The sequence below is a fragment of the Jaculus jaculus genome, chromosome 9, assembly GCF_020740685.1.
Source record: "Jaculus jaculus isolate mJacJac1 chromosome 9, mJacJac1.mat.Y.cur, whole genome shotgun sequence".
NCBI lineage: Eukaryota > Metazoa > Chordata > Mammalia > Rodentia > Dipodidae > Jaculus > Jaculus jaculus.
Window position 1 is genome coordinate 84,182,477 of NC_059110.1, and position 24,217 is coordinate 84,206,693.

General features: G+C 47.8%; 1 protein-coding gene across 5 annotated transcripts in view; it reads right to left on the reverse strand.

The window, feature by feature from the left end:
• Abr (ABR activator of RhoGEF and GTPase) overlaps positions 1 to 24,217 on the reverse strand; it is a 242,673-nt gene that overhangs the window by 40,464 nt on the left and 177,992 nt on the right. For all 5 annotated transcript variants that reach the window (XM_045158035.1, XM_045158033.1, XM_045158032.1 and 2 more), the window contains 8 exons: positions 23,669 to 23,790; positions 19,035 to 19,200; positions 14,787 to 14,909; positions 14,372 to 14,447; positions 13,841 to 13,945; positions 12,764 to 12,838; positions 9,939 to 10,036; positions 9,439 to 9,570 (listed from right to left, as the gene is read on the reverse strand). In XM_045158035.1, coding sequence (XP_045013970.1) covers positions 9,439 to 9,570; positions 9,939 to 10,036; positions 12,764 to 12,838; positions 13,841 to 13,945; positions 14,372 to 14,447; positions 14,787 to 14,909; positions 19,035 to 19,200; positions 23,669 to 23,790 — 897 coding nt within the window. The remainder of the gene's footprint in view (positions 1 to 9,438; positions 9,571 to 9,938; positions 10,037 to 12,763; positions 12,839 to 13,840; positions 13,946 to 14,371; positions 14,448 to 14,786; positions 14,910 to 19,034; positions 19,201 to 23,668; positions 23,791 to 24,217) is intronic.

Consider the following 24,217-nt stretch of genomic DNA (forward strand, 5'->3'; position numbering starts at 1 on the left):
CTCCCTGGCCAGGTCATCTATCACTGTCGTTCACTGCCTAACCATGATGCTTTAACATGTGGAACATGTACTGGGGGCTGTCGTTAACTCTTAACTCCCCTGTGTGCATGAGCATGTGGTCTCCCCTGTCCTTGCTTCATCTGCCATCCCAATTGGATGGCCCACCTGAGGAAGCCTGGGATGTCCTGCTGTTGTTCTCTGCAGGCCTACTCAGTTCTCCTCCCATGGCTAGGACAGGGGGTGGCTCCAGTTGCAAGAAGAGGGTCCAACTGCCAAACTCAATGCCTCCAGCCCCATCTGGGAGGCAGACCAGAGGGGGACCTCATGCCTCTGCCTTCTCTGTCCCTGTGGGCAGCACTCTGAGTCCCTTTCCCTATAGAGAGCCCCAGAATGATAGCTGGCAGCTAAGTCTCACTTGTCTCACCTGGGTCCTGTGGCCTGGAACCTTGTGGCTTGCCTGTCAGTATTTATTGCCTCCATTTGGGCCGGATGGCCTGCTGCCTCTGCCCTGGCTCTTGGTGCCACTTTCTTGGGTAGACCCTCCCCAGACACAGCACAACACAATTGGGAGCTGTCTCCTGTGCCTCCCCACCCCATCCCCTGTTCCTGAATGTTGTCTGCCAGGCTTAGGCCTTTACAGGCAGAGGAACCTGTCCCTGTTTCTCACTGGGAAATAAAAGCCCTTGAAGGAGGGGGAAAAAAAAAACAAAAAAACCCTTGGATGTGCACTCAGAGCTCTGACATGCTCTTCCAGGTAGATTCCATTCCTCATACCTCATAACAAGCTAGTGGTGAGGAGGAGGAATAATTATCCACACTTAACAGATGAGGAAACCGAGGTTCCAAAGATCAAGAAACCAGAAATTAGTTCTTTGGCTCTCAGTCCAGAGCCATTTCCACAGCACTGGGGTCATTGGTCATCACACTCAATATATCTAAAACATTTCCAAAGGAAGGAAGGGCAGGGTAGTGGAGAAGAAAAGGGATAAGAAGACAGAAATGACTCCCTGGGGGACAGAAGGGTAGAAATGGCTCAACTGTATCAAGCTCCAAGTGACCAGTTATGCGTTATGTCCTGGAACCCTGCTGTCTTTTTTTCTTTTTTTGAGGAAGAGTTTCACTCTAGCTCAGGCTGACCTGGAATTCACTCTGTAGTCTCAGGGTGCCCTTGAACTAACAATGATCCTCCTACCTCTGCCTCCTGAGTGCTGGGAGTAAAGGCGTGCGCCACCATGCCTGGTCTCCAGCTGCTGCCTTTTTTTAACACTTGCAAGTAACAAGCAAGGTGGGGGGGGGGGGGACGCCACTGCCACCTGGGACTGCAAAGAAGTCTATGAAATTATGAAATTCTCATCTCCAGAGACTAGGCTTTGTCTTTTTCAACCCAAGATTATAATGGTCTAAGGTGAAACCAACTCAAATGTCCATCTTTAGATGAATGCATAAACAAAACATGGTATATTTATAACAGCAAAATATTATTTAGCCCCTCCCAAAGGAAGGAAATTCTGACATAAGCTACAATATACATAAACCAGGAGGGCATGTTGTTAAGTTCACTTAGCCAGACATAAAAAGTCAAATACTACGATTCTACTTTTATGAGGTAGTCAAATTCATACAGACTGGCACAAGAACGGTGGCTGCCAGAGGCTGGTGGAGAGGGGAAGGGCAGTTACTCTTTAGTGGGGACAGAGCTTCAGGCAAGGAAGATGAAGTTATGAAGATGGATGTTGGTGATGGTTACACAACAATGCTAATGTACTCAATATACTCCTAAAAATCAACAAATGGCAGATGTGGTGGTGCATGCTTGTAATCCCAGCACTTGAAAGGGCAAGGCAGGAGGACTGTCTCAACAAATAACAGCAACAAACAAACAAAACTACAACTAGCTGGGTGTGGTTGTACACTATTGTAATTCTAGCACTCGGGAGGTAGAAGCAGGAAGATCAGGAGTTTAAGGTCATCCTAGATAACATGAGTTCTAGGTCAACCTGGGCTACATGAGACCCTGTTTCGAATAAAAAAAAAAGTTAGAGGGGTCTGGAGAGATGCCTCAGCAGTTAAAGGTGCTTGCTTGCAAAGACTGCTGATCTGGGCTCAACTCCCCAGTGCCCACGTAAAGGCAGATGCATAAAGCGCATAACTGGAGTTCACTCACAGAGACAAGAGGCCTTGGCACATACATACCATCTACCTATCTCTCTCATAAATAAAAATTTGGTCTTTAAAGAAGGACTGGGGAGATGGCCCAGTGGGCTTGCTGGCCTGGGCTCGATTCTCTAGTACTCACAGAGAGCTGGATGCTCAACGTGATGCATGTGTCTGGGGTTCATCTGCAGAGGAAAGAGGCCCTAGTGTGCCTGTGCTCTCTCTGGCAAATAAAAAAAAAAATTTTTTTTTTTAAAGAAGGTTCTTGCTGGGCATGGTGGAGCATACCTTTAATCCCAGCACTCAGGAGGCTGAGGTAGGAGGATCATTGTGAGTTCCAGGCCAGCCTGAGACTAGCATAGAGAATTCCACGCCAGCCTGGGCTAGAGCAAGAGCCTCCCTTGCTCTACCAATACCAAATACCAAAGGGGAAACAAAGATTCTAGTGGTGCCTGTGTCTGGAGTTCATTTGCAGTGGCAGAATACCTTTTGTGCCCCTTTTTGTCCTTCCTTCCTTCCCTTCTTTCTTTCTCCTTATAAATAAGTAATTAAAAAATACGAGAAAGATTTTAGGGACCAGAGAGATGGCTTAGTGGTTAGGGCACTTGCCTGTGAAGCAAGGACTCAGGTTTGATTCCCCAGAACCCATATAAGCCAGATGACAAGGCAGTACATGCATCTGGAATTTGTTTGTAGTGGCTAGAAGCCCTAGTGCGCCCATTCTCTCTCTCAAATAAATTTAAAACTTTTTTCTGGACTAGAGGCATGACTTATCACTTTGTGTCTGCAAAGCCAAAGGACCCAGGTTTGATTCCCCAGGATCCATGTTAGCCAGATGCACAACGGGGCACACACATCTGGAGTTCGTTTGCAGTGGCTGGAGGCCCTGGTGTGCCCATTCTCTCTCTCTCTCTCTTTCTCCCTCTTTCTCTCTGTCAAATAGATAAATACAAATAAAATATTTAAAACATAGTTTTTTTCTTTTAAGGAGGTTCCACATATGTCAGATTTGCTAATCTGGGCTTTGGAGATATCTCAGTCTCCAAAGGTAGGGGACTGACCTTTATGGCCTCCTTTCAACTGTGATTAATAATAGCTCTGATCACTCACAAACTCCCAAGTGGCCCAGCCAGGAATGCCAAAGAAACCCTTTCTAGCCTGCCTTTTCCCCTTCACACGCAGGCTCCAGGCTTCAGGAGCAGAGATGATGGAGGGGTGACCATCAGACCTGACTGGGGTAGGTAGGCAAGCTACCACCCAGGCCTCAAGACAACTGATTTCTTTGTGCCTGCAACTGCCCCTTCCCACCTCAGGATGATGAGAATTCCTGTGCACTGACAGCCTATGTGTGTGAGAAATGGAGCCTCACCTGAAGGGGGGAGGAAATGGGCTGATAGTTGAGCTGTGGAACTAGGAACCAGAGGGAAGGGGACACAAGGACATGGAAGGCCCTACTAGCTTTAATGGCTCCTGGGGCTTAGACCTCTTTCCAGCAGGAGGTTAGGACAAGAACAAAGTTTTGTTGCTCCTGGCATCTGACAGAGAGCTACCCCCTCTTCCCCACCAGCCTGAAGGGTTGGACCCTGGGAATATGCTAATTGGCTGGTGGGTAGTTCTCAGCTGAGGATAGCACATCTGGAGCCTAGAGCAGCAAGGCTGGAAATAGACTAGAATAAACAAAGGCGCATCCCCTGGGAGTAAGGAGCCTAAGAAGAGGGGGCCATCCTGGCTGGGCTGTTCCTTTGGCCTAGCTGGGCTAGGAGTGGGGCAACAGGGAGAGGTAAGCAGTGGGGAAGAGAATCCACCAGTGATGGCCGGGTGGGGCTGGAAAGAAGGGGTGACTCCTGAGTCTAGGTAAGAGATGAACCGGGCTGGTGGGGTCTTTCACTAAATCTTCAGAAAAAAATGACAGACCCCTAAGAATTATAGGCTATTTCCATTCCAGCTAGGAGCATTTCCATTCCACTCTGCCCAGCCAAGCATGACTGCTTGTGGGTGGGGGGAGGGGGAGGCGGGGTGCGTTCCTGAATTCTGGAGTTCAACCACTGATGAGCTATGTGAGTTTGGGCATATCGCTCACTCTTTCTAGTCTTGGTTTCCTTATATCCCAAAAGACAGGACTGACTTCCTTTGGCCTCAAAACTTAGAGGTTTTTCTTTCACACATTCCTTCAGTTCCCTCCCACTTGCCTGGTTTAGGGCAAGCTGGGTGACTGAATTTCCTGGGCCACACTCCCTACACATTCTTTGCTCCCTGTAGTTGCCATGCAGATCCCTCCCCAAATACTCACCTCACTTCTCCTGATTCAGAATGTGCCTACCTTAGTAGAAAACACAGAACCTGAAGAGGGGAATTACTGCGCAGCTCAGTGCATGAAATGATTAACATAAAGTACTTTTGACAATGTTTTTTTTGTTGTTGTTTGTTTTTGTTTTTCGAGGCAGGGTCTCACTCTAGCCCAGGTTGACTTGGAATTCACTGTGTAGTCTCAGGGTGGCCTCATGGCAGTCCTTCTACCTCTGCCTCCCCAGTGCTGGAATTAAAGGCGTGTACCACCACACCTGGCGGCAATGTATTTTTAAAAAGCCCCTCAAGACTTTATACAGTCCTAGAAAGATGGGGGTTTCTAATACCACTCCATGAAAATGGAAAAGCACACATAAAAAACAGACTGTGATTAAGCCTAAATAAAGTTGTACATACCCTAAGGCTGGAGAGATGGCTTAGCAGTTAAGGCACTTGCCTGTGAAGCCTAAGTCCCAGGTTCAGTTCCCCAGGACCCACATAAACCTGATGCACAAGGTGGCGCATGCATCTGGAGTTCATTTGCAATGGCTGGAGGATCTGGCGTGCCCATTCTCTCTCTCTGCCTCTTTCTTGATCTCAAATAAATAAATAAAATATTTATTTATTTATTTATTTTTAAGCTGGGCATACTCATGCATGCCTTTAATCCCAGCACTCGGGAGGCAAAGGTAGGAGGATTGCCGTGAGTTCAAGGTCACCCTGAGAATACAGAGTTAATTCTAGGTCAGCCAGAGCTATAGTGAGACCCTACCTTGAAAAACCAAAAGATGTACAGACCCACAAGAGGGAAAAGGCACAGAATAAAGGAACAGTTGTAGGGTATGGCATGTACGATTGTAATTTTTTTCTTTTTCTTTTTCCTTTTTTTTGTTGTTTTGAGGAAGGTTTTCCCTCTAGCCCAGGCTGACCTAGAATTCACTATGTAGTCTCAGGGTGGCCTTGGACTCAGGGTGATTCTTCTATCTCTAAGTGCTAGGATTAAAGGCATGGCTAGCAGCCTGAACAAGGGGCTGAGGTGCCTCAGTATGTCTTTGCCTGGAGTATCATCACATGTATTAAAATTTCTGTCTTTCAATTTGACAAATATTTATTTATTTTCAATTTTCTAACACAAGCACTACTTTTTGTTTTATATTTTTCAGGTAGGGTCTCACTCTAGCCCAGGCTGACCTGGAATTCATTATGTAGTCTCAGGGTGGTCTTGAACTCATGGAGATCCTCCTACTTCAGCCTCCTGAGTGCTGTGATTAAAGGTGTGCGCTACCACGCCCGGCTAGCACTGCTTTTGGGATGGAGAGATCCAGTGCTCTCAGATCCCTTGGATCTACCTTCTCCTTGAAGCTCTTTACCTCCAGGCCACCATGAGCTTCTCTACAGCATAGGCCTGTTTCCACCTCACTACTTACTTCAGCAGTGAGAGGCAGCACAGCACCTAGCAATGGGCTCCATCCTGCTGGCCCAAGGCTAAGTCTTGGCTCTCCCACCCTAGCACCAGGGTTTGACAAGTTACTTACTCCTCCCTCAGTGCCTCAGTATATGATTGTGGTAACATTTCTGCTTTCATAGTCCTGTGAGGACCCTCTGGGATCATAGTTGAAGCCTTCAGCCTGGAGTGGGGTTCTTCTAAGTGCTGGTGGTAACTTATTATTAGTGCTATCGGCATCTTCCACCCCTCTCTGATGTCTGGACATGTACTGAAATATTTGTTCTCCAGTCTGACGTAGCTCAAGGCCAGGACCAGCATTTCTGGGCGTCTACTGCAGGGGCACTGTAAGTCCCCTGGCTGTCCCCGCTCCCAACTCCCTGGCTCTTTCTCATGTATTCTATTTCCTTATAGGTGTACCAGACAGGAATGCCCCCTGTCTAGAGGTGATGTGATGGTACTCCAGCAAAGACAGCCTTAGGCAATCCTTACAGCAGAAAGCAGAACCCTGAGGTAGAACATCACTCCAGCCCCTTGTCCAGACCGCCAGCCATGCCAGGGTCCTTTAATCCCGGTTGGGTGACTTCCTGATGGCAGACTGAGATAAGGGGACATGGCACAGAGGAGAGTACATGGGTGTCCCTGAGTACTCTCAGCTAAGATCCTTCTCCTTGATGTCTCAATGTCCTCATTGTAAGATGAGGAGGACAGGGCATTTTTCTTGGACAGTGGCTACAAGGACCACAGGACACAACACTTGGACACGAGCTTCCAGAAGCACAAGTGCTGGACACACATGGTAGTGGTTAGGGCTGCACTGATCTGTCACTGAATGCAGGTGCTGCCCCAGCCTCCTGCTCCAGATTCCCTGTGGCCAAAGAGGGCAACTCATCATAGGAGCAAACGCCCGGAGCTCAGTCAGTGGCTCTGCCATTGCTCCCTGGCCGAGCCGCCTTCTCCTCTCCTTCCCTTCAAGATACACGGGCATCCCCAAGGTCTGGCACTACTGCAAGACCACTTTTGGCTCTGCCCCCAGGGCCCACTGACAGGGAACAGCCCAGGGCTGGTGCCAATTCTCTTTCTCAGACACGTGTTAAGAAAGGAGGTGGGCCTAGCTATGGGAACAGGCTGTCCCATGGTTCTGTGGGGTCTGGCCATGTGGGGATGGCTCAATGCAGACTGTCCATGCAGCCTAGTCATCCTTAGCACCTCTGAGGGCAGTCACAGTGCATGACTTTATGAGCAATGACACACCCCTGAAGGGACACCCCCTCCCTAATCCACAGGAGGCTGCTGAGTTGGCTGCATGGCTGGGAGCCAAGAACTATACTCAGGGGGCTGAGTGCTGGAGAACTTCAAAGGCCTCCAGAGGCCTTGGGCTCTGAGCTGCCCACTCACTGGCCTGGTCAGCTGGCAGCAGGAAGGTTTATGTTTCTCTTAATATCAACTCCCAGGCATTTAACATTCCTCGAAGCTTAAACACAGAAACAGTTTCTTTAGCAGACTGTGCTTTCGGCTCTGCCAAACACAACCTGGCTGCCTCTCCCCCTCCCCCCTCCATCTGCTGTCTCTAAGATGTGATGACTTATGGAGCTTCCCTTAGGCCTGTACAGCTGATTGAGGGAAGAAGTGACAAGGCTGCAGTCCTGGTGGGAGAGGGCTGCCTTGCTGTGTTGCAATCTGAGTTTTAGAGTGGCTGTGGGCCACAGTGCCTACCGGCCTGGCTGCCCCGGACACTTTTCTGCTGTTTAGTTCCACTGCCGCCAATGACCCCAAGGAGTGTAGCCGTTTCTCACATCTCTTGGCTGGTGTCTAGCCTAGAATCTGTTTCCTGTCTGCCCCTCTGGTCTAGCTTAGGGACACAGAGACGGGGTTCCTACTGCTTAGAGAGCAGGTGCCAGGGACTGGATTTAGACAGCCTACTTTCATTACTCCCATTTCCTAAATAATGAAGGGCTGGCATATGGTTGCCTAGCAGCACCATCTCCCTGGTGACAGTGCTGACGAGCAGGGTGCAGGCCCCACAGCGTTGGGAAGGACATGCTCAGGAACACGGGCGGCACAGGGCAGGTGACTGGGCCTCTACTGAATGATGCCAGCTCCTGTTCAGACACTGCCACCTGAGATAGGTGTGTGTGTGGGGGAGATGGTCACCCACTCAGGTCCCAGTACCACTAAGGACATCCAGTCAAGAGCCAGATACTAAACCACAGCCTCAACAGACACCAGAGAACAAATACTTCCTTAAAAAGCACAGTCAAGGGCTGGAGAGATGGCTTAACAGTGGAGGCATTTGCCTGCAAAGCCAAAGGTCCAGGTTCAACTCCTCAGGACCCACATAAGCCAGATGCACAAGGATGCACACGCATCTGGAGTTCATCTGCAGCAGCTAGAGGCCCTGGCACACCTATTCTCTCTCTCTTTCTACCTGCCTATTTTCCTCTCTCTCTCAAATAAATAGCCAGGCGTGGTGGCGCACGCCTTTAATCCTAGCACTCGGGAGGCAGAGGTAGGTGGATCGCTGTGAATTCAAGGCCACCCTGAGACTACATACTGAATTCCAGGTCAGCATTGACTAGAGCAAGACCCTACCTCAAAAAAAAAAAAAAAAAAAAAAAAAACTCAAATAAATAAATAAAATAAAATGAAGCACAGTCAAGCTCCCTGCTGTGTGCGAGGATACCTCAGCCTGTACCCAGGTCACACAGGTGCAAGTCTATAGCAGCCAGTGCCTGTGGCTCTACCCTGTCATTGTTTCCCTTGATTTTATGATCATAGAAGCTATGCTCAACTTGTGATCTAAGTAAGGCCATAGAAGGTGTAGGAAGTAGTGTGAACGGCTCCATGTTAAATGTTAACCACCCTCCACGCCTAGTTCTCCAGATAGGTAAGTAGACAGTAGCCATCTTTAAAATGGGCAGAATGTTCCAGTGAACAAACGTGTATCTTCAGAGAACCAAGAGGCAGCTGGGACAATGTATTCAGCCTGATTGAGGATTTGCCTCAACGGACACCCACTGGGACATACCCATTGAGACAGTGACTGCCTACACAGGTAAGGACAGTCCAGCAACCCCAGAAACAAGTCAGAGACCAGAAACGAGCCCCCAGAAACACAGCTGATGGCAGCCCCTTCTGGTGGGTATGCAAGTCCCTCCTGTCTCACACCTGTGGCTGACACTGCTCACTGAGCACAGTCCTCTCCCCCACTGCCCATGACACGGCCTCAGGATCCTTCTCAACACTGTTCCATGAAAAGCCAACAGACCCGAGTGAAGTGTGCAAACAAAGGTGGCAGCATCCCTCACATTCACCTTGCAGAAGCACAGGTAAGCCATCTGAGCAGATATGGAGGCCTGCGACCTGAAGGCTGCTGGGAAACAGCAGGAAGCCACCTCCCACAGGGGCAAGCCACTACCTCTGGAACTTTTCTCAGCTCCCAGCCTAAGTCTCAAAGGGCAAAGCACCCTGACCAAGAAGACACAGGAAAAGGATCTTTTCTCAAATGAACCTCACTACCCAGCAACTCCCCAGGTCCCACCCTGACCCCTCACCTGAATCTGCCCTTTGCCCATGATCTTGTCCACGATCTCGTTGTTGTCCTTGTTGACCTTGGTCTTGTCATAGCACTTCTCATAGCACAGGATCCTCAGAGACTGGGAGCCTTCTAGCTCAATCTCAAATTCCTGGTAAGAGATTAGACAAAGGGTCTTCAACCTCTGGTATGGGACATATGGCTTCCCAGAAGATGGGGGCCTTCATTTTGCAAAACTGGGGTGAGTGGGGCCCGGGAAGACCTCATCATAAGACGTGGTGGAGCAAAACCATATTCCCCGGAACTCCCAAAGGCCTCTACGTGACTGATGGAGAGGAGTTTGGGGGCCTTAGCTAAAAACCCCAGGGTCTGACATGCGCTGACATAAACACTGTCTAGAGGCAATGCGGGGTGAGGGAGACTTAGCTGGTACAATTGATGGGCTTGGGCACAGCCAGCAGAGAAGCATGCTTGGTGACAAACAAGAGTCCCTGGGGGACATTAGTCTCGTCCACTCACCTCATCCCACTTGGGCTCTGTTGTGTCCCGAAACACCCTGGTTTTGGCTTTGCTGACAAAGTAGCCAAAGGAATCTACCTCCAGGGTACAGTACAGGTCTGCAGGGAGAAGGGCAGACAGACACACGTCAAGTGAAGACGGGGAACCGGGCCAGGGCTGGGGTGGTGGTGGTGAGGGGCTTAAGAAGGAAGGGAACCAGGCTCTCCATTGCAGGGTTGAGGCTTTGGCACAGAAAGACATGGATGCTGCTATACTCCTACTCACTGTGAGGTCTGGACAAGTCCTTGGACTGAGCCTCAGCTTCCCATTATGGAAAGCAAGAATGGGGCTACAGAGATGGCTCTGAAATTAAAGGCACTCACTTCCAAAGCCTGACGGCTTGGGTTCAACTGCCCAGTACCCATGGAAAGTCAAATACACAAAGTGGTGCATGCGTCTGGAGTTTATTTGCAGTGGCAGGAGGCCCTGCACATCTATATTCACTGTTTCTCTCATAAATAAATAAATAATTTTTTTAAAGAGAGGGCTGTAGAGATGGCTCAACGGTTAAAGGTACTTATTTGCAGAAAGTCTAATGGTTTGGGCTTGATTCCCCAGTACTGTAAAGCCATCTGGCGCATGCATCAGAGTTCATTCGCAGTGACAGGAGGTCGTGGTGTGCCCATACTCACTCTGTCTCAAATAATAAGTAAATAAAATTATCATCATTATTATTTTTTCTCAGTAAGGTCTCACTCTAGCCCAGGCTTACCTGGAATTATGTAGCCTCAGGCTAGCCTCAAACTACCTCTTGAGTGCTAGGATTAAAGGTGTGCACCACCATGCCTGGCTAAATTACTATTTTTAAAAAATTCTTCTTCTTTTTGGTTGTGGTTTTTTGAGGTAGGTCTTATTCGGGTCCAGGCTGACCTGGAATTCACTATGTAGTCTCAAAGTGGCCTTGAACTCACGTGATCCTCCTACCTCTGCTTCCTGAGTGCTGGAATTAAAGGCGTGCACCACTATGCCCGGCTTTTTTTTTTTCAATTATTTATTTATTTGAGAGCGACAGACACAGAGAGAAAGACAGATAGAGGGAGAGAGAGAGAATGGGTGCGCCAGGGCCTCCAGCCTCTGCAAAGGAACTCCAGACGCGTGCGCCCCCTTGTGCATCTGGCTAACGTGGGACCTGGGGAACTGAGCCTCGAACTGGGGTCCTTAGGCTTCACAGGCAAACGCTTAACTGCTAAGCCATCTCTCCAGCCCATAAATTATTTTTTTAAGTAAGTTTTTTTCCATGATATTTATTTATTTGAAAGAGAGAAAGAAGAGGAGAAAGAGAGAGAGAGAGAAAAGGAGGGAGGGAGAGGGAAAGAATGGGCGCCCTAGGGCCTCTAGCCCCTGCAAATGAACTCCAGACATATGTGCCACCTTGTGCATCTGGCCTACATGGGTACCAGGGAATCAAACCTGGGTCTTTAGGCTTTACAGGCAAGTGCCTTAACCACTAAGCCATCTTTCCAGTCCAATTAAAATTATATATATATATATATATATATATATATATATACACACACACACACACATATATATATATATGAGACCTAGGTGTGGTGGTGCACACCTTTAATCCCAGCACTCAGGAGGCAGAGGTAGGAGGATCACCATGAGTTCGAGGCCACCCTAAGACTACAGAGGGAATTCCAGGCCAGCCTAAACTAAAATGAAATCCTACCTTAAGGAAAAAAAAAAAAAAAAAAAAGCAAGCAAGCAGAATAGCAGTGACTGCAGGGAGACGCCAGAGGCGCAGGGCGGGTAATGAGCTTGCAAAGGCCTTGAACATGTCAAGGCACTGGCCACATACTGGTTATGCTTTCATTTTGTTCGGGTACATGGTAGGCACTCTGCAAATTTGGTGTGCCACAGCCTTTCTGAGTCCTAGCCATCCAAGGATAAAGGAGACCTGGTTTCTGCCTTTAAAGGGCTCTCAGTGGGAGAGAGGCAAATTACAAGTAATACAACATAATTGGGACACTGCAATTCACCCCAAGTGTGACAGGACACAGAGGGGGAAGCCACTTCTCCCCAGGAACACAAGGCCTCTTCCTAATGATGCTGACCAAATGGCTACCTGCGGGCCAATGGCATAAGCTGAGTGAGGTACCTGCAGGGAGAGGCGGGGCAGGCCACACTGCCTGGAGAGCAGGAGGAGTGGGAATGGGCAGGAGTCAGGGGCCTTGGGTTTATGATCTTGTAAGACAGTAAATACTTTTATATCTCTGTAACTGTTTCCTTACCTGGAAAATGGGTAGGAATTGTAAGCCATCTGGATAAAAAGTGTAACTGGAGCCAGATGTGTCACTTAGTGGTAAAGCATTTGCTTAGCATGTGCAAGGCCCTAAGTTCCATCCCCAGCACCCCAAACACTGTACATACATGGTTATATTTAAGCCCACTCTCAGGTCAGTGTTAACAAATGTGATTGACTTTTATGGCGAAGGAAGCGGAGGCTCAGAAAGATTAAGAAACTTGCCCAGGGTAATTGGCAGTCATGGGCTGGAGTTCAGGGGTCTGTAGCACCAGGGTTTCAGGTACCTGGAGGGAGGGCTTGGGGGAGAATAATCTTGAAGACAAAGGACAGGGAGTGACCTCCCAGCCAAGAAGAGCTGGTCAGTGGCTTTCAAGACAATGCCCTGCAAATCCAGGCATGCTGGCAGGGCCCCAGGCTCAGGAGACCACAGCAAGGTAGGTGGGCTCTTTGAACCACATTTTGCAAGTCAACTGAGACTTGCTGTGAAAGGGAAATAGTGGCCACCCAACCTGCTAGGGCTGAGAGGGGTACTTACTGGCAGATTGTTTAAATCCCTTGGCAGAGTGGACAATGACATGTAGGAAACCGTAGAGTCCTGGAGACTCATCATCTGCAGGAGAGCAAAGGGGCAAGGGAAGTGAATGGTGATGAGAGGTTCAATCCCTCTGGCCCAGCCTGGGTAAGGCTGCAAACAGGGTAACAAAGGTTTGGTCTGGAAGCGCCACCTGGTGGCCAGATGGAAAAATTTCCAAAGTGCAGTGCTTATCACCAATGTGAGTAGTGCCAGGGCCTTTCCCCCTTTGCCTAGGCTGCCAGGCCAGGCCAGACCTGCCCAGGCCAGGTCACACCCACTGTCCTGGGCCAGATACATGGTACCACTTCCCAGAGTACCCTTCCTGTGAATACAGTCCCTCTCCATTTCACTTTTCAAAACAGAAATGAACTAATTCAGGTCATTTTGTGCTAATGGAAGAGAAGGATCACTTTGGACCCTGACTACACAGAAGTCCCTAGATGACTTGAAATCTGGTCTTCAAAATCTTTTCATGATGGATGTGATGTGATGGCACACATCTGCAATCCCAGCACTGGGGAGGCAGAGGCAGGAGGATCACAACTTCAGAAAGTAGACATTTTCCCAGAGCCATCGAACTCAGCCTGCATATATTTGGGTCCAGTTTCTAGCTCCATTCCAGTTCTCCATGCTCAAAAGCTTCACACAGGCTCCCAGGATTACAATAAGACCCCCCAAAGTCTCACTCTTGGCACTTAAGGCTTTCTAAGTTGCAGTCTCTAAAGCGCCTAGCTGACCTCTAATCTATTTAGCACCTCCCTGCCCCCACCCCCTGCTGGAGCCTTTTGGCCTCTTTATGGGACATCTCAGTGAACTCAATGCCACCCCAGCCACAGACTGCAGATTTTTCTCTTCAGCCAGAGGGAGCTGAGGAGCACCCAAGAACTCTAGAGAGCACAGTAACTGAACAGTGCCAGCCATGCTGGGCAGAGAGATTTTGTAGCCCCATTTCCTGACCTGAGATTCTTACAGAAGACCTCAGAAATGTCCTGGGGGCCTGGACCTACTCATTGGGCAGCTTGACACTCTAGATCTTACCATCTTTATTGCTGGTGACAGGAATGTTATGTACAGTCCTAAGCTTGAAACAGGATCCCGTGAGCACCTGGAGCTCCACTGAGCTCAGGACAAAGGCCTGGAGATCTACAGGAGACAAAAGAGGAGAAAACATCAGCACAGTCCCACTAGGGCTGCTGGTTTTCCGTGAGTCCTGCTTCAGGAAACCAGCTTAGTTCTAGGGTCAGGGTTGGCTCTTGGGAGGAAGGAAAGATCTGTAGGCACAGCTTGTGACAAGAGGCTCGTGCATGTGCGTGCGTGTGTAAGAGAGAGTAAGGATGACACCCAATCTGGAGACTGGAGTCCACCAGGTCCATTACTGACTCATTCTAGGCCTTAAGAAAGTCACTTAAGTTTTGGGGGCCTTAACTGATGGGTCAAATCAGTGAAGTATCACCTCCTTTGACATCTTCTGGAGTGACTACAAGGGCCAAAGGGAAGATAGTGGATACATCTATCCCCATCACTGCCAAGGATGCCTTTCGAACAGTGTTGAGCCCAGCAGGACTTTACCCTTCTTCTGTAGCTTCTGAATTGCTTCTCTCCACTCCGACCTCTCGTAGTCAGAGGACAGTAGGAACAGGTAGCTCTGGACAGAGGAGATAAGAATTCAATGGGATGACCATAGTCAAGCCAAACAGATTCCCATGTGAAAAAGTCCCTTCTTAGGGTTCTCTGAGACTAGAGGAGGAGGCAGTTTGGGTAGGGCTTTCCTTTCTAGACAAGCAGAGTGGCAGTTCCAGTGGTAGTCAGCAGAGAATACTGGTTTCCTACCAGCAGGGAGAGGGAGCCTAGGGATAGGGCTGTAGCAGCCTTCTTGGGGTATGGGAACCCAAGTCCCAGATTCCCATAGTGCCAAAAGCCATGAAGAATGGGCGGCCCTGGACTAAGGAAGGGTGTATGTCTGTCCTGCCCCACCCTTCCTAACCTTTCCATTCCGATTGTGGATCCGAAATGGGATTGTGGGGGAATTGAGCAGCAGCAAGAACTCATTTTCAAACATCTTCTTTTTGAGGCGCTCAATGGCTCGGCTCTGTCCTTTGTTGGCTTTCTGCAGGGAACAAGACATACACAGATGGTTTCCATTACACTCAAGAGATTCCGCTTCTCACTCAGCCAATCTGAGCATAACATCCCTGTGTGTTAATGAGGTTTTTCATTTTCTGTATTTTATGAGATTTTGCCATATGGGGCTTTGGTAGGTGCCTCGAGGGCCAGGTAGTTCCTAACCCTCCTGTGAGGATACCTTTCATACGCCACTACCCCGAGGCTCCAACTACTCCCAAGTACTTTCATATAACCCTCATACCAAACCAGGATTTCTCCATGCCAAATCACCCAAGTCAGGAGCTAGACAACTAGACCATCTCCAAACCAGACCCCCCAACAGTATTTAGCCAGCCTTAAACTGCATCCTCTTTGACTGCTTCACCCACAAAACCCCTATAATGCTGTGTTCCAAGCTTTGCCCTCACTCCTGCCTCCTGCCCTGCCCTGCCATGCCATGCCACTCCCTGAGGTAACCCTGCCTGGGTAGTGTGGTGAGGTGTCTCATCCCAGGAACTGTAATAAAAACCTTCCAGTGGCATTAGACTCTGCACTGTCATGTGTCACTTGGTCACATCTACAATGAATTCTGGGTATAGTAGAGACACACCTTTTTATTTTATTTTATTTTTTGAGATAGAGTCTCACGCTAGCCAGGTTGACCTGGAATTCACTATGTGGACTCAGGCTGGCCTTGAATTCATGGTGATCCTCCTACCTCTGCCTCCCGAGTACTGGGATTAAAGGCATGCTGGCTGAGACATACCTTTGAAACCCCCTCAGACACCTGTCAGTGTGGAGCTCCAGCTGTTGAGTTCCAGTCTCTTGGCCCAGCTTGAGGACTCACATGCCCTCAAGCTCAACCCTGCTCTCTAACAAGCCAACTCCTCATTGCCAAAGTTACCTTCTCCAATTTTTCTACTTCCTAGTTCATCAAGGATGCCTCCTTTTATCAACTGCTACTAGGCTTCACGTCTCAGTGTGACTGCAGCCCTCAGCAGCACTCAAGCTTCTCAATTAGAATTCATCTATTCTTCTCCCTAATTGTTTGAGGCAGGGTCTCATGTAGTCTAGGCTGGCCTAGTACTCACTATGTAGCACAGGATGACCTTGTACTCCTGGTCATCTTGCCTCTACCTCCCAAGTGCTGGGAGTATTACTCTGGCTAAAATGTAATAGCTGCTCACAGCCATTGTTACCACAGTGCAGAGACAGCGACTCTCACATACTGCTGGGAGAATGTAACAGTACTCAACATTTTCAGAGCTGAATGTGCCAATTAAATGCTCACAATCTGCCCAGTCATGTCACTTGCAGCGACTCTCCTACAGAGACATGGGGCAGCCATGGTGTACTGCAGTGCTGCCTCTGATGAGTCAAGAAGCAGAGCCATGGAAGTGCCCAGTATATAGTTCACAGTCAAGATGAAAAAGATGATGCCATGGCTGTTAAAAAGAATCTGAAAACCCAAAGAGCTCCAGGGCACAGTCCTTTAAAAAACTTTTTCTGGGGCTGGAGAGATGGCTTAGCGGTTGCCTGTGAAGCCTAAGGACCCCGGTTCGAGGCTCGGTTCCCCAGGTCCCACATTAGCCAGATGCGCAAGGGGGCATACGCATCTGGAATTCGTTTGCAGAGGCTGGAAGCCCTGGCGCGCCCATTCTCTCTCTCTCCCTCTATCTGTCTTTCTCTCTGTGTCTGTCGCTCTCAAATAAATAAATTAAAAAAAATTAAAATAAAAAAATTTCTGTTTATTTGCATGTGGGTGTATGTATGGGTGTGCCAGGATCTCCTGCCTTTGCAAATGGAATGCCAGAGGCTTTGTGCCACGTTTTGCATCCAGCTTTAGTGGGCAGCTGGGGGCAATGAATCTGGGCTGACCAGCTTCATAGGCAAGCGCCTTTAACCACTGAGCAATATCCCAAACCCCAGGATGCAGTTCTGTGGGCAAAACATGGGCCTGGGGAGATGGTGCAGCAGTTAAAGGCACTTGCTTACAAAATCTCCTTGCCCAAGTTCAACTCCCCAGTTTCCCATATAAAGGTAGACGGGCTGGGGAGATGGCTTAACGGTTAAGGCACTTGCCTGCAACGCCTAAGGACCCAGGTTTGATTCCCCAGGACCCATGTAAGTCAGATGCACAAGGTGGCACATGCATCTGGAATTCGTTTGCAGTGGCTGAAGGCCCTGGCACACCCATTCTCATTCTCTCTCTCAAATAAATAAATAATATATATATATGTCAGATGGGCAGCAGCAAGAGACCCTTGCATGGTCATATACACATGCAAATAAAAAAAAAAACTGGTAACACAAGACACATAATCTTGATGAAGAAACAAAGGACTGGGTATGGTGGTGCACACCTTTAATCCCAGCACTCAAGAGGCAGAGGTAGGAGGATTGCCGTGAGTTCAAGGCCACCCTGAGACTACATAGTGAATTCCATGTCAGCCTGAGCTAGAGTGAGACCCTACCTCGGGGAAAAAAAACAACCCAGAGCTGGGGAGATGGCTCAGTGGTTAAAGGCACTTGCAAAGCATTCTGGCCCTGGATTGATTCCTAAGTATCCACATAAAGTCAATGTGATGACCTGGCATGCCCATACCCTCTCTCTCTTTCTGGTAATTTTTTTTTAAAAAGAAACAACTAGGGCTGGAGTAATGGCTTAACAGTTAAGGTACATGCCAACAAAGCCAAAGGACACAAACTCAATTCCCCAGTACCCACGTAAAGCCAGACGCACAAGGTGGCTCATGCATCTGGAGTTTGTATGCAGTGGCCAGAGGCCCTGGTGTGTCTATTTTCTCCCTTTATCTGCCTCTTTCTGTCTCTCTAATAAAGAAAAGAAACAACTAGGATGAAGAGATAACTCAGTAGTAAGTAAAGTTCTTGCCTTCTAAGCATGAGGACCTGAGTTTGAACCTCAGCACACTTGTAAATGTCAGATGTGGTGGCAGCATGTACCTATGATCCCAGCACTGGGGAGGTGAAGACCAGTGGATCCCTGGAGCTCACTAGGCTAGTCAGTCTGGCCTAAATGGTGAGCTCTAGGCCAAGGAGACCCTGTCTAAAAGAGAAAACAGGTGAATAGTGTTCCTGTGGATGACACTTAAGTTTGTCTTCTGGTCTTCATAGGCACATACAAGTGCAACTGTACAAAAACACACGAAAAACAAAACAGAGCTAAGGAGATGCTTTGGTGGGTAAAATGCTTGTCTTGTAAGCATGAGGACCTAAGTTTGTTCCCTAGTAAATTTGCTAGAAATGGCATTAAGAGAGCCATTTTAAAAACAGGCGGAGGGGGCTGGAGAGATGGCTTAGCGGTTAAGCACTTGCCTGTGAAGCCTAAGGACCCCAGTTTGAGGCTCAATTCCCCAAGATCCACGTTAGCCAGATGCACAAGGGGGAGCACGCATCTGGAGTTCGCCTGCAGTGGCTGGAGGCCCTAGCGCACCCATTCTCTCCCTCTCTCTCTCTCTCTGCCTCTTTCTCTCTCTGTTGGTCACTCTCAAATAAATAAATAAATAAACATAATAAAAAATTAAAAAAAAAAAACAAAAACAGGTGGAGGGTTAAGAACCAAAGGATGGGGAGGAGTACTATGGAATGCTGTTTTCCAGACCCAGTGGTGATTATATTCATGACCTCATAGTGGCTGCTATTACTGGCACATAACCTGTATAATAATGGGCCCATTAAAAAGTTATTGTGTTCTCTATCTGCCTTAGGCGTTTAGATCAAGCCTGTTAACTGTGGCATCTAGGTCCTCCCTGTCTTTCTGTGTACTTGAGGCATTGGTTTTTGATGAGGCCTCCCAGGCCTTTCCTCTTGCATGTGTCCTATTTTTCTTTAAGAAGGCCTATTTGTCCCCTTTTGCTTCTTTTTTCCACAGTGTTCAACACAGACTGTTGTCCAGGTAACTTTCTTAATTAAGTTCATTAAATTCTAGGCACTTATTCTTTGACTGTTCCTCCATGATCTCAGGGCTCATCTGTCTTAAGGGCTTTCTCTTTTTAGGCACACACTCAGGGACTCCTACCCTTGCCTACTGCCTCCCCTTTCAGGTCCTCCCTTCATCTCTCCCAGAACACCCGCTCAAAGTGGATCCAGGCCACTGCCAAGCCCTTACCTCCTTCTGGATCTCACTCTTGAGGGCAGAGATCTTCATTTTCATGTCCTCCAGCTCATGGTCCGGGAAGGGATGCACATGGGGGCTGGCCTCTGATTCCTCAGGGGATGGAAACACTAAGTCGGCCAGGGGGATGTACCACTTACAGTCATATTGCTGGTGCTTTCTGCAAACAAGCCAGGGGAGGCATGAGCCAGGGGCAGCACACTCTTTGACTCAGGACCACTGGGTCAGAAACCACTCAGGCTTGGCTGACACTCATTTGAGGTAGGAATAACCCCTGCCCTTGAAGAACTTGATCAAGAAACACACATGAGGGCTGAGAAGGGCTGGGTCAGCTCCCAGTGAGGGCTGTGCTTCACCTAACCAGCCTCTGACCCAAGTGTTGTTGCTTTTTAAATTTTTTTGTATTTTATTTTTATTTATATTTGAGAGAGGGGTGCAGAGAGAGAATGGGCATGCCAGGGCCGTTAGCTGCTGCAAACAAACTCCAGAAGCATGTGCCACCTTGTGCATCAGGCTTATGTGGGTCCTGGAGAATCAAACCTAGATCCTTTAGCTTTGTAGGCTAGTGCCTTATAACCACTAAGCCATCCCTCCAGCCCTCAAGTGCTTTTTCTAAAAAAAATTTTATTTATTTGAGAGAGAGAATTGGCATGCCAGGCCCTCTAGCCATTGCAAACAAACTCCAGATGCATGTGCCACCTTGTGCATTTAAGCTTGTGTGGGTACTTGGGAATCAAACCTGGGCCTTTAGGCTTCCTAGGGAGCTGTAACCACTAAGCAATCTCTCCAGTGCCCAAGCGCTTCTACTGATTTGTTTATTTTGGTTTTTCGAGGTAGGGTCTCATTCTAGCCCAGGCTAACTTGGAATTCACTATGTACTCTTTAACGGTGACCTCAAACTCATGACAATCTTCCTACCTCTAACTCCCAAGTGCTGGGACTAAAGGCACTGGCCATCATGTCCAGCTCCCCAAGTGTTTTTAAGTACCCTAAATTATTTGTATAACAAGAAGAATGAAGGGCAGGTGTGGTGGTGCACACTTTTAATCAAAGCACTTGGAAGGCAGAGGTAGAAGGAACACCATGAGTTCAAGGCCAGCCTGGGACTGCAGAGTGAGAGGCAGGTCAACCTGACTAGAGTGAGGCCCTACCTTAAAAAAAGGGGGGGGGGGCTGCAGAGATAGGTCAGTGGTTAAAGCACCTGCCTGCAAAGTCTAAAGACCAGAGTTCGATTCCCTAGTCCCAATGTAAAGCCAGATGCACAAAGTGGCACATGTGCCTGGAATCTGTTTGTAGCAGCTGGAAATTTATGGTAAACTAGATTCTGAGAAATGGGTAGCCCCCCAACTCAGACCCCAAGCAAGATCAGGCCATTGCATTATCCCTGGCACACCCATTGTATCTCTAGTCTATGCTAACCTGGAATTCAGTATGTGGTCTTAGGGCAGCCTCAAACTCATGGTGATCCTGCTACCTCTGCCTCCCAAGGGTTGGGATTAAAGGTGTGTGCCACCACAACTGGCTTAAAAAATGCATTTTTAGGCTGGAGAGATGGCTTAGCCATTAGACATTTGCCTGAAAAGCCTAAAAACCCAGATTCAATTCCCTAGTACCCACATTAGTTAGCTACACAAAATGGTACGTAAGTTTGGAGTTCATTTGCAGTGGTATTATCTAGCGTTTGTGATGTCCTAGGATCAATCCCAGTACTGCTGAATAAAACCAAACCAAACCAAACCCAAACAACAAACAAATCCTACATCCAAGCCTTGTGGCTGATTAATAATGTTTGCCATGGGCAAAGGATGCAAGGCAAAGGCCACCTCCACGGTCCACTTCCTGAGGAGCTCTTCTCTGACCTGCTCTGGGGTTGAGAGCTGTTCCCCTCATTCTGGTCTCGGGTTGCAGTGAGCACATGGCCTCTCTATTATGTAAGATAGCATGCGCAGCACACAATAGGTGATAAATAAATGTAGACGGAAGAGCATGGGAATAAACATTACATAACCTTTCCTTGCAATGACACAAAGTAGACCCACACCATTGAAAAGGAGTGTTTGTGCTGGAGAGATGGCTCAGCAGTTAAGGTGCTTGCTTGCAAAGCATGATAACCCGGGTTCCATTCTTCAGTACCCACGTAAAGCCAGATACACGAAGTGGCACATGCATTTGGAATTCATCTGCAGTGGCTAGAGGTCCTGATGCTCCCATCATCTCTCTCTGCCTTTCTCTCTCTCTGTTTGCAAAGAAGTAAATGAATTTTTTTTAAACTTAAAATAAAATGTTTTTAAAAAACTAAAAAGGGGATGTAGAGATGGATTAGCAGTTAAGGCACTTGCTTACAAAGCCAAAGGACCCAGGTTCAATTACTCAGGTCCCACATAAGCTAGATGCACAAGGTGGCACATGTTTCTGGAGTTCATCTGCAGCAGCTAGAGGCCCTGGCATGCCCAATCTCACACACACACTCTCTACCTCCTTCTCCCTCTCAAATACATAAATGAATAAAAATGAAATATTAAAAAAAAATTAAAGGCACACACCTTAATCTCAGCAGTTGGGAGACAGAGGTAGGAGGATCACTATGAGTTCAAGGCCACCCTGAGACTACATAGCTTATAGCATATGTACTTGAAAGATCATGAAGGAAAAGTAAAATGATGATGAAGATTAGATAGAAACAGTGAAAGTGCATATGACATGAAAAAAAAGCAGAGCTCAATATTGGGCATTTACTCTGATTATAACTATAGGAAAAATAGCCAGGCATAGTGGCGCAGAAAAAAACCCAGGACCATTAAAAAAAATAAATAAAAGAAGGAAATGTAGCCACAGGGGACTGACACTTAGGTCAAATAAATTATTTTGGTTTTGGTCTGTAATATACATATGTTATCTTTATTATTAAAATCTTTATTATATTATATATTATATTATTGTATTATATATCTATATACATATCATATTATGTATCTTTATTATTAAAAGCATGGTTTAGCTGGGTGTGGTGGCGCATGCCTTTAATCCCAGCACTCGGTAGGCAGAGGTAGGAGGATCATTGTGAGTTCGAGGCCACCCTGAGACTACATAGTGAATTCCAGGTCAGCCTGGGCCAGAGTGAGACTCTACCTCAAAAAACCAAAAAGAAAAGAAAAAGAAAGAAAGAAAGAAAAGCATGGATTATGGGGCTGGAGAGATGGCTTAAGAGGTGAAGGCACTTGCCTGCAAAGCTAAAGGACCTCAGTTCAATTTCCTAGGACCCACGTAAACTAGAAGCACAAGGTGGCACATGTGTGTCAGGAGTTCGTGTGCAGTGCCTGCAGGCCCTGGTGCGCCCATTCTCCCTCCCTCTCTCTCAAATAAATAAATAAAAGTAAGTATTTTAAAATTATGGTAATTTTTTGAAAAAGATTATGTAGTAAAATTAAAGTATATGCCTAAGTTTATAAATATATGTAAATTATATATATTTGTTTTGGGGGGCTTTTTTTTTGGTTTTTTCAAGGTAGGGTCTCGCTGTAGCCCAGAATGACCTGGAATTCACTATGTAGTCTCAGGGTGGCCTCAAACTCATGGTGATCTTCCTACCTTTGCCTCCTGAGTGCTGGGATTAAAGGCGTGCGCCACCATACCTGATCATATTTATTTATTTATTTTTGGTTTTTCGAGGTAGGGTTTCACACACTAGTCCAGGCTGACCTGGAATTGGTGGCCTCGAACTCACAGTAATCCACCTACCTCTGCTTCCTGAGTGCTTGGTATTAAAGGCGTGTTCCAGACCTAGAGAGCGCTTGCCTGTGAAGCCTAAGGACCTTGGTTCAAGGCTCTATTCCCCAGAACCCACATAAGCCAGATACATAATGCAGCACATGCATCTGGAGTTCATTTGCAGTGGCTGGAGAACCTGGCATGCCCATTCTTTATCTATCTGCCTCTTTCTCTCTTTGTCTGTTGCTCTCAAATAAATAAATAAAAATTTTAAAAAAAGATTAAAGAAAAAGGTGTGCACCATCATGCCTGGACATATTTGTTCACTTATCTATTTATTTTAATAATAATAATAATAATAATAATTTTTTTGAGGCAGGGTCTCATTGTACCTCATGCTGACCTGGAACTCTGTAGCCTCAGGCTGGCCTTGAACTCACAGCAATCCTCCTACCTCAGCCTCCCAAGTGTTGTGATTAAAGGTGTCAGCCACCAAGCTTAGCAATTACTGCATTACAAAATATTTTATTTATTTATTTATTTACTTGACAGAGAAAGAGGGAGAGGGATGGGGGAGGGAGGGAGGGAGGGAGAGAGAGAGAGAGAGAGAGAGAGAGAGAGAGAGAGAGAGAGAGAGAGAGAGAGAAAGAATGGGTGCGGCAGGCCCTCCAGCCACTGCAAACGAACTCCAGATGCATGTGCCCCCTTGTGCATTTGGCTTATGTGGGTCCTGGGGAATTGAACCTGGGTCCTTTGGCTTTGTAGGCAAATGCCTTAATGACTAAGCCATCCCCCCGGCCCAATTACTGCATTTTTTAAAGGAAAGAAAAAAGAAACAGATGGACCAAAGTGCTGAAGGCTCCACCAGGAGCAGAATCTGGCTGTGCCACTTGGCCCTTGGTTCCCTCCCGTGTCCTCACCCTGCAGAGGTCTTCTTCAGCTTGGCACACAGTAGGACATCTGTGAAGAGGAAGACATGCCGCAGCTTCCGGGAGCTCTCTGACATTTCCACCAAGAAGCCGTCCTTCACCAGCTGCCGCGTCTGAGGAAGATGGCACACCCCGCCTGCTCAGAGGGAAGAGCAGCGGGGGCCAGGCCTGCACTGGGGACACCCAGCAGCTGGGGAGGGTGGGGGGAAGGGTTGTGCTGCCTGCTGTTAGGAACACTGGCTTTACAGTCCTGGGCCACTTCTCAGCTGTGATCCCAAGCACGTTCCCTGATCTCAGATTTATCAACTACACAGCTAGGAGAGTGGTGTCTGCCGTGCAAGGTACATTTCAGGCAGCATGGTGCCTGGAGCCTAGTGTGTGATCAATAAACAAATTGTACTTCATACTTTCTTAGTTCTCAGCACCCTGCCCCACCCCCACCAAGACCCTAGTCCAAAACAATATGGTTTCTCCACTCATAGCCATGAACACCTTCTACCCTGACAGTCCTTCCCAATGGAGAAGTTGATCTAATTTCAG